Source organism: Haliotis cracherodii, unplaced genomic scaffold (genome assembly GCF_022045235.1).
Source record: "Haliotis cracherodii isolate W230 unplaced genomic scaffold, xgHalCrac1.p SCAF_5, whole genome shotgun sequence".
Taxonomy (NCBI): Eukaryota; Metazoa; Mollusca; class Gastropoda; order Lepetellida; family Haliotidae; genus Haliotis; species Haliotis cracherodii.
The window spans coordinates 3,789,993-3,801,233 of NW_027266308.1; the positions used below are offsets into that span (position 1 = coordinate 3,789,993).

An 11,241-nucleotide genomic window follows, 5' to 3' on the forward strand; every position below is an offset into this window, starting at 1 on the left:
GGTCGAGATACCAGGCGTTTGCTAAAGCTGGGGTGAGCAGAATGCATACTTAATATAACTCGTGAATTTACATTTTGTCAAATTGAAACGTTAAATGTGAAAACTTGCGGAAATATATGCGTTCATTCATGTCGGTGATGGGATTAGTCAGCGGAAATTAATCTAACCTCTATCATTAATCGAAACAAACTCTTCACTGAACACCTCCTGTGCATTCAGTCATTTTCAAGATGGCGCTGGGACAATGGCTCGCAATGTTGTTGTTGATGGTCTCTAAATCAAATACAGGTACTGATTTTCCTCTTGTAAGAAATACATTTTCACGATTCTTGGGTGTAAATAAATACTGTCTAAAATTTTCGTAAATTAAAAAATATTTCCCAAGAAATTATTTCAGCTGTAATGAAGGGCTGGTAATGTTAGGCGTATATATAAAAATGCTCCTAATAAATTGATGAGCATTGAACAATTTATGATTATTTTCCAGCCGCTGTATATCTGATGCGGGGTTTGTCATGGAGGCTCGATTCTGGTACCAAAGCTGCCTCCATCTGTTCTTCACCACAATGTGCATCATGTCACGTGACCTGGAGAAAACAGGGGGACCCCACGTTCCATTGGGGAAACGAAACTCTCCATTTCAACCCGGTTAAAAAGTCCGACCACGGGAATTACACATGTACTTTAGAGGACAGTGAGGGTCGACAGTGGAACAATGGGACGTTGGAAATCTTGGTTATCTGTGAGTTATATTGTCATTGGCTCCCTGGGTAATGCGTTTTATATAACAGTAAAAACATACAAATATAGAATAATATATGTAACACTCTTAAAATGACATTTTCTTCAGAAGAGAAAAGTATATCATAATCTGTATGTCTATACACACAGTGGACATATTGTTAAGACTTGTTATAAACTTTCTTGTTTCTTATTACTGTCCGTCCCTGTGATCCCTAAAATTAATTTTAAAACATTTTTAAGTACAGTTTAAAAACGTTTTCAAGTCAAATTTCGGACTTGCTCCTGTTTTTTTTTTCCGTTTGCACGAGCTTTCCGAACCAAGCGGTTGATCACCGGCCCGTCTCTTTATTCCTCAAGCAGCAGGGGGCGCGACCACATGAACTCACGTAGGGCAGGAGAATATAGTTGACTTTCATAGATTTGTAACCTACTGACTAAATAACAATAAATCTCCCCCCTCTCCCTACCAGGTCTGTTTGAAACAAAGTCATGAGAAACGAGACATGTCAACTGGTCTTAACGGTAGGGGGGCACGGGTGGCCCAGTCGTCTAAGGCGCCGCGATTCACTGTGCAGAAACCTATGATTGTGGGTTCGAATCCCGGTTCGCCCCGATTATGTGTCACCGAAGTGGTAAACGTCTTTGACCTGCATCACTTCGGGCTTTTCTCCCACATTAAGCTGACACGCCGTGATATAACTGGAATACTGTTAAAACCCATCTCACTCACTCTAAACAGTAGCTTGATACAGAGTAATTGTAATACGTTCACTTATTCGCAAGTTAACTACGTCGTATTAAAATTAATGAAAATATAGTTATTAAAAATACAAAGATTTTTATTTTAGGATCACTCTGAAAACATATCAATCAAGTATATTTCGTAATTCGGGCCACATCTTACATAGGAGAGTTGTAAGATAAATAACATTTTAGGTCCGGAGTGTTACAGCTCTGTCGATCTCATTTTAACTAATTTACATAAATATAAAGCTATCAAGCGTAGTACATTAATATCACATGATTTAAATAAATTTGCAAACGTAATATTACCTTTATAATATTTCTGTAATGAGGTAAACAAAGTATATCTCAAGTGAACATATTTCTTACATACAAACAAGACATGGTATTCATCCTCTATTAGATGAAGGTCACATTCTTTACATATAGATTCTGTATGAGATATATTTAACAATGACCTTTTACGAATAATGTTGACTCGAAAGTTGTGAAGAGATATTCGAAATTTACACACTGCTTTAACTTATCGTTTGTCACTGAGTACTGTTATGTATAAATCAGGTTGCAGAAGAGATTTTACGTTAGCATAATGTACTAAAAATGTAGACGACTCTAAACTGTTGTACCATGATTGGAAATATATATCTGTTAAGCGTCTTCTAAATGCAGATAAAATGGAATAACCGCACATGCGCAAAACAGCAATTAAATAACATTTGTCTCACATACGATGCCCAATTGACTTTTCCATTCTCATCTAATACTTTAAGCATAACATAAATTTGGAAGGGGTGTCGACTTAAGCTTAATCCAGTACTTAATTACCCTTATTTGCGTATTTACAAACAAACAATGACGTCCAGTTTCACCCAGAATAGCTTTGTTTGCTGCAAATTTACCCACACCAAGAAAACGTTTAAAATAGCATGTTTGTATCTTTTCAATTGCATCATAATATTTAATACCACATATTTCCGAACCATACATCAAAATTGTAGCGATTTTACTGTCACATATATAACAAGCATTCGAGAAATCTATAAATCTGTTATTATTAAACAAATGAAAAACTGTCCCTATTGCCTTCCGTGCTTGTAAGGCAAGGGTTTCATATGCTTTAGAACATATTAATTAGCCGTGAGAACTTAATTCCAAGGTATTTATATTACATTACCATGGTTACCGTTTTTATCATCCCATTATCCATGCTTCATACTTGGTGATTATCGCTCCATTTCTAAATACAATAACATTTGATTTATCAAGATTTACATACAATCCCCATTTCAAATAATATGCATTTAAAACATATAGCTGTCCTTGCAAGCCCCTAACAGTATACGAGAAAAGTACAATGTCATCGGAAAATAAGAGTAACATCAGATCTTCAATACTTTGGGTAATAAATATACGGTAACCATGATCGCAAGCAGCATACATTTCCAACACAAGCTCATTAATAAAGAATATAAATAAGACAGGCCCAAAACGCAGCCTTGTCTTACCCCAGTTTTAAAGCAACCAATCTTTCCACCTGCTTTTACAGATGCATACATACTTTTTAACAAATTGTACATTTTACCATGGCATCCTTTTTGTAAGAGTAAATATAGCATTTTCCCCTATCAACATAATCAAACGCCTTTCCAAAATCAATGAATGCACAATAAAATCTGCCTTTTGGCCTACAGTGATATTTGGAACATAATGCATGCAACGTAATGATATGATCAGTGGTAGAATATTGTGAACGGGAACCTGCTTCGGATTCTGAAATGAGCTCATTTACCTCTATCCAGATTCTAAAGCGTTTCTCTAGAACAGGCGCATAAAAACTTTCCCTAAGATATTCAAAAGAGAAATGCCCCTGTAGTTGTTAGGATCCATTTTAACTCCACTTTTGTATAATGGTATTATCACCCCTAGATTCCATGGAAACTTGGTGATACACAAACATTTTTTTCAGATCCCACTGAAAGCATATCCCTGTCAGTCAACAACCTTTCCGTTTCAAATACTTACTATACAAGCAAGGAAGGTGCCGACGTCACTCTGTCATGCGCAGTGGACGGCTTTCCACCACCACTCGTCAAGTGGCACAAAGATGCCCGTGCTGTGAAGACTGCTAACCTTACTCAGAAGTATGGTCTTCATCAACCGGCGGGGAACAGTTTCCTGACTTCCTATCACGTGACTAGCGCAGGATGTGAAGATGAAGGTGCTTATGTGTGTCAGGCTGGCAACGGCGTCAATGAAACTGCACCCATCGAGAAATTCATCATTTTTAAAGTTGGATGTGAGTCTTTAACCATTATTAAGTGGGTGTGGTCTGGTTGTGTTCGGAGATTCGGAAAGAGCATCATACTCCTGAAAGGGGCGGTGGGGTAGCTAAGTGGTTAAAGCGTTGCTCGTCACACCGATGTCCCGGGTTCGATTCCCCACATGGGTACAATGTGTGAAGCCCATTTGTGGTGTCCCCCGCCGTGAAATTGCTGGAATATATCTGAAAGCGGCGTAAAACAATACTCACTCACTATCCTCAAAGATTGTTTGATCAGCAACATTCAAGGCCGTCAAAAAAAGCGACAAATTAAATCCTTTTCATATTCATAAGAACTCTTTGCCGAAAACAGTCAATTGTACGATTCCTACTATATCATGAGCACACACTTTTGGCGAACACCTGGTATCATCACTATTTGATAGTGATTCATAAACACATGCTCATGATATAGTCGGAATCGTACAATCGACTCTTCTTTCTTCAGAGATTTCTTATGAATATGGAAAGTGTTTTGTCCCTTTTATTTATATCAAGAATCGGTTTGTTGTTTTTATTATTATGTACAGGTTAAAATATAAAATGCAGCACAGAGGGTTTGGGGGATCTTGGCACAGTCAGGCTGGTTAGGCTCATCATCAACTCAACCTTTGTCCCCGTTACACGCAGCCTAGGCAGTGAATGGGACTTCTCCCAGGAAGGTCTGCCTTGTGAAACCCACCCAGAACTTTTCGGAGAATGTGAAGACTCCCCAACACTGCAGCCTTCTGCATTACCCAGATTGTCAGAAATGCTGTATTCCTGGTAGCAAACCCGGGTACTCTCCCAATGTAAGGCAACAGATTGGGAGGTACCAAATCTAAGGCACCAAGAACATTTGGGACTCGGACAACTTGGTACTTGAGATGCAAGCGTGACATTTCTAAAGTGAGGTCCTGAATCTTGTCAATCACATTTGTGTCAAAAGGGACAGAAAATTCAATAATATAAATGATTTCATTGGATTTATCAAAAAGGTCAAGATCAGGTTTAGTGGCCTGAATACGTCTGAGTCTGAGGCTGTACTACTACTACTATTACTACTACTACTATTACTACTACTACTATTACTACTACTACTATTACTACTAGTACTACTACTACTACCACTACCACTACAACTATTACTACTGCTACTACCACTACTACTACTACTACTACTACTACTACTACTACTACTACTACTACTACTACTATTATTATTATTATTATTAAGGAAGGGGTTTCGTTTGCTATTATTAATTACTGAAATATAACGGCTGTAGACCATACTCATTGTTTTAAACTGCAGTTCCAGTGGTCAAACAAAGAAGTACTGGGATTCTGAGACAATTTGGGATTTCGAAACATACCTCAGATATAATATCGTGATTCAATTGATACATTGATCATTTAGCATGTAGTTATGTATTAATGATCTTGCCTATCACTGCTGACTAGTGACACACGTCAACGTACTGGGTAGAACGACGACAGGTAATAACAGCTCTATGAGTTTCCAATAATGATTTAATTAGACAGAATTAAGTTCTAATTCAATAATTATAAAACAGCATGTTATAAGTAAATTAGAGGCGAATGAACTTATGTGTTAGTTGGATTATATGTTATAGTTTTTTTAAAAATATTTTGCACATATATTTGCTTTTGGGTACAGGTTCAGGTACAGGAGTCACAGTTAACAAGACCATGTCGACAATCCAATCTGGTGAGTCAATGGGTACCTTAATTATAAGATATTGGCTTAAATATAAGGACATGTACACATTTTTGACAATATGATTAGACTGCTTCCGTATAGGTACGAGAAGAGCCCTTACCTGCTTTCTGTGATATTTATATAACCTATGCTACCAGTAATCCAGGATACGTTGAACCAACTAACAAAACGCGTTTGAGACAAGCAGGCGGTGCACAGAATTTGGGCAAAGATATTTGGTTTGTTACAGGTAGAGAGGGCGTACGCAAGTTGTGCACGTGCAGGTCATAACGATGAAATTGACAACGCTCCCCTGGACACACGTGATGCTCATAAGACGTGACAAGTCGATACCAGAATTCTCTAAAAGTCGTTTGATTGAATCACACGACACTTTTCTTTATTGCTCTCTGTGGTAAACAAAAAATATTCCATTTTTACAGCAAATGAATATACCCTTCATTGTCACGATATTTCTCAATTGTTGTCACAACCCGTGAAGATCCGGGACAGAATAGGTCTTCAGCAACCCATGCTTGTCGTAAAAGACGACTGTGCTTGTTGTAAGAGGCGACTAACGGGATCGGGTGGTCAGGCTTGCTGACTTGGTTGATGCATGTCATCGTATCCCTATTGCGTGGATCGATGCGCATGATATCAGTCGCTGAATTGTCTGGTCCAGACTCGATTATTTACAGACCGCCTTCATATAACTTGAATATTGCCGAGCGCGGCGTTAAACAACAAACAACCAACCAAACAATTGTTGTCACCGTTTTCAGCACGTACCGTTATGTGCTATAGAACTCGCCACTAGAACTCGTTGTTAGCAGAGGCAGGACATGCACATATCCATCGTACTACTTGTCGCGGACCACCCACTACCCCTTTCTTCACAATGGTACGCGCGGCACAGAGTGTGTTTGTAGGGGAGGCGACCATATGTCAGGGGAAATAAGTTCTCATAGTTTTTCAGATCCGGGCTGTTTTGCTGACCTTGTTTGTCTCTTCATTCCAGGATGGTCGTACATGTCCTACGTCATGAGTGGATGCTTAGCCCTGGGAGCTGCTCTCTATTTAGTAGTTGTCCTCATCGTAATTAAGGGTAAATTTCATCACGCCATTGCCCATGGACTTAAGCGAGTCATTTAAAAACAAACAGGAGACAGCAGACAGTATAGCCTTCAAGGCATCCTCGTCATGATGACTGGACTAACATTGTGTCTAAAAATGGGGATGCTCATAATATCAACCACTGGTTTGTCTGTTTCAGACTCGCTTTAGTCAGAATAACAAGATCCTCACCCGGCTTGATCGGCTAACGCTGAAGGTCAGGAAGATGAGGACTTATGTTTGACTTCTGCCGGATGTTTGACTTCTGCCAGATGTATACAAATGACATATTCAGTGCAATCTAAACTAAGACTTTTACATGTAAACGTTACCACCCCCCCCCCCCCCCACCCCCACCCCCCCACCCCCCCACAAACCACACCGACCCCCCTCCCACCCTTGAATCGTCGTGAACTGAACTGGAGACTGTCATACTGTTGTATGTGTACGCTGTTTCACGTTGTTTCTCACAGGCCTCCACAGACTGTGCAAGACAAGGGTCTCAGCAAGAGATTATCAAAATGGTGCGTACCGATACATATTTTCATTTCTAGATAGCTTTTCCGAATAGACATTTCCTAATGTCATTCACAGAGTGAAGCTAGCGTCATGTGTAAAATATAATAGCTATTTATATTGCGCATATTTCCACACCACTCAGGGGCATGCTCAAAGCGCTATTATTACCCAGGTCACTGGATCACTGTGCACTGAAGAATCATTCTCAGCTCCCTGGGGAGTATACAACCCAAGCTGCCTGTGGAATTCAGCCGTATTAAATATTATTTGAGATGTCGTCGTCGTTGTTAATGAATAAGCATATTCAGGACATATTTACATTAAGCTGTTATTTACGATGTCCGGAGTACAGTTCTTCTTTTGTATACACCGCGCAAATCAGAAAATAAGTCGTTGAGGAAAAGAGGACATCGGATTAAACATGGATGGTTTAATAATGCCAGCTAATGACCAGAAACGGTCAGATACATCAATTAACTTCATAACGACGATTTTGAAGTATCTCTTCTTGCTGGAAAAGATTAGCATCAACATTTCACGCACATGATTTATATGTTTCGTTTCGGTAACTGCATAGCTTGAAATTTCAAATAAACCAACATGTCTGACATACATGCTATAAAATTAACCTTTCCCGTATACTTCCCCGCCTTCAGTGTTTGAAGAATAAAACCATACTTCCTGAAAGACAACATAGACACAAAACCAATATCAAAACAACCTAACCCAATCCATTCCCCATTCACACAAACCTATTAAAAGTTCCCAATGGAACTCAATATTACTATAAAATGTTCTGCCAAAATAATCAACACTCGACAAAATGGGGTTTCATCCTTCATAATGACACCATATCTAACGATTGGTCACTGTAATTCCCTTTAGATGTACAAAAGATACCTGTTTACAATGGTTCCAATACAGAAAACTACACCATATTTTACCAAATAATTTATCCGTCAAAAGTAGGATATTTCGATAGCAGTAGTTATAGTTTCTGCACCAAAGACATTGAAACAACTACTCATATATTCTGAGATTGCAGCAAGGTAAACTTTATCTGGAAGTTACTTGAAAAATGACTTTACGAAAATAAAATAAAGTTGAAATTTCAAAGAGACATGTACTACTTGGTAATCCATGTAGAAACATTGATCCAATCAACATAATTATTATACATTAAAAAAAAAAGATTTTCAAACGTAAGTTTCACAAAACTATGCCACCATTCTATACTTTCAAGAATGAAGTAAAACAATACTCATAGATTGTAACATCGATTCCTAGATTCCTAGATTTAAGTTCTGATCGTTAGACTCTATGTACGTTTCCACTCTAGTGCTGTGCAGTATGTACAGAGATTGATGCTAGTTCATACCACCCGAATGTCACTGTTATTTGTTTCTCTGTAAAATGTAGATAAATGCAACAAAACAATAAAATAAAAATGTTTAGTATGTACAAGATAAACAGGCATATTTTCAGTTCACTATGGCATCTCGTGCATGTTGAAAAAGCTATGCTTCTTTACAGGAAATCTTCGATCGCTGTCTATATCTGTGAATCCAAATGCAGTCGTATACGATGAAGTGGACGAGAGTCTTGCGATGACTTCCTCGACCCCGAGTCCAAAGCCCATCCAGGACGACAGCATTAACGTTGGACATCAGAACCTGTACGCAAAATAAGCGTCAGTACAATTTTGACAAAAACATAAATATTTTAGGAACACAGTTGAAAAGTCGAATGAAAAAATGAAAATATATATCAACGCAATAGAAATTGTTTAGTTGAATATCTCAACTCAACTTCATTTGATTAATGTGAGTTTAAGGTGTTCAGATGTTTGTCCAGTTCACACTTTCACGTTATATTTGCATCTGTAACCAGAGAGAATTCACGACACGGAAATGTCACCGTTCTGAAGACTGAAGCGTTAGAGAATGTTTTTTGTATGGCTCAATTAATATTTGAAATGAATATCGTATTAGTTAGTGGTATGAGTTAGCCTATGATCCACATCTAAGTGTTAGAAAGCGTCCATGAAGTTATCTTTCAATCAAGAAGCTCTTTTTCGCTGCACGTGCATTTATTGTCTCAGATATGAACGAAAACATTGCGAATGATGAAGTTGCATTTCATTCTGCTTGAATTTCACCGTATATTAAAATAATTAAGCATCTTTTGGTAATATATTTTCCAAAGAAACAGTAAGTCCACTTTTGTGTAAATCGATGTACATTTAGCACCAGATGTCTGTATCCTGTCACTGCTCTCTATCTAATGAGCAACATATGTGTCTATTGTTTTTTTTAAATCTTCAGATGTATCTGTTTTAAATTTTTAAAAATGCCTTCATTCATATTTAATGCGTAACATATGTGTCTATTGTTGTTTTGAAATCTTCAGATGTATCTGTTGGAAATAAAAAAAATCATTCATTCGTTGTTCGTTCGTTTTGTTTCGTTCGTTCATTCATTCATTCATTCATTCATTTACACACTCCACTACTTCTCTTCATACCTTGCGCTGATGTGCTCCAGACGTTTTTACAAACTGGAAATGTCACAGCTAGCCTATACTAGAAACAGTTAGTTTCCTAGAAAGTATCACTATGACATGCGTTAGTTTTGTTTTGATGGAATGTTACCGAAAGTAGTGAGTCAAATTGTCCTCATACTAAAAATAATTTTGACATCCAGCTAAAATGCAAAAACATCTCTCTCACTTATAATGAAACACAGAAACGCCGCAAAATCAAATGAAAATCACGAAAACTAAAAAAAATGTAAAGAAAAACTATCGAAACCCGTTTTCCCTCTCTGTGAATATATTGAGTTTTCTTTTTTAATCTGTGTTTCTTATTTGACGTTTATACGTTTCAATGAACACATTGGTTTTAAAGAGATTTTATCAATATTCAGTTCCTCAATGAATGTTTCTGAAGTTTTGTAGTATTTTAAAATACGTTTATCATACATGGAGTTGTATCGAAAAACACATTGTCATTGTGAAAATATTTCAATGTCCCTTATGGGCTAACGTAGAATAACAATATTCTAATTGAGCGTGTTTTTTACCTGTGTAGTTTAGGTCCCCTTGAACAACAAATAACCACAAGCCGTGTCCCGACTCCTTTATATAGAAATCTCATAATTTAACATAAGTTTTATCTGTTCGTTTAACTCGTCAATTTTTATGAACTTTGAAACTGTTGGGGTGACTGATGTACGCAATGAAAGTTACACATGGCCCGCTATTAAAATGATCCATATCTATTTCCTTGTGAACTGAAGGTGAGGTGAAATGGGGTTTAACGTAGCGTCCAAGATTATTGCACTTACATAGTGACGTGCATGTACGTGTGTGTGTGGTTGCTTGTACTAGTCCGATTTATAGTGAGTGCTAGCACACTGAGATACCATGCCGCAGTCTAACATGAATACCCCACTCAGACACAGTATACTGACTCCGAGCCGACCAGTCCTTGTTTTAGCCCCTTAATGCCGAGCGCCTGGCAAGGTAACAACAAGTACCATCTTTTAACGTCTTTTGGTATGACGCGGTCGGTGATCAAACCCCGGACCTTCCGCTCTCCTGGCGGACGCTCTACCACTAGACCACGGAGGCGGTCAAAGGAAACTGAAAGAGAAACAGACATGACTGCAGACATGTGTCTGCAGCTACAGTGTGTGAACGTTCCAGAACGTACCATACTACACCAAAGATATTTCCTACAAAACCACACATTTGATTTCACAATTTGTACGACGTGGTTACGTGATAGAAGCGACAAAACCCTTTCCCTATGAGGTCTCTGCTAAAAGCTTTTAACTATATCATCAACATGTGTTTATGAATCACTTTCACATGGTCGAGATACCAGGCGTTTGCTAAAGCTGGGGTGAGCAGAATGCATACTTAATATACCTCGTGAATTTACATTTTGTCAAATTGAAACGTTAAATGTGAAAACTTGCGGAAATATATGCGTTCATTCATGTCGGTGATGGGATTAGTCAGCGGAAATTAATCTAACCTCTATCATTAATCGAAACAAACTCTTCACTGAACACCTCCTGTGCATTCAGTCATTTTCAAG

At 38.1% G+C, this 11,241-nt stretch overlaps 1 protein-coding gene across 1 annotated transcript; it reads left to right on the forward strand.

The window, feature by feature from the left end:
* The first annotated feature begins 230 nt into the window (after positions 1 to 230).
* On the forward strand, positions 231 to 6,571 carry LOC139441927 (junctional adhesion molecule A-like). The gene is made up of 4 exons (XM_071222673.1): positions 231 to 288; positions 488 to 742; positions 3,455 to 3,784; positions 6,526 to 6,571. Coding segments are annotated over exons 1-4 (645 nt in total). The 3' UTR covers positions 6,528 to 6,571.
* Positions 6,572 to 11,241: the final 4,670 nt, after the last annotated feature.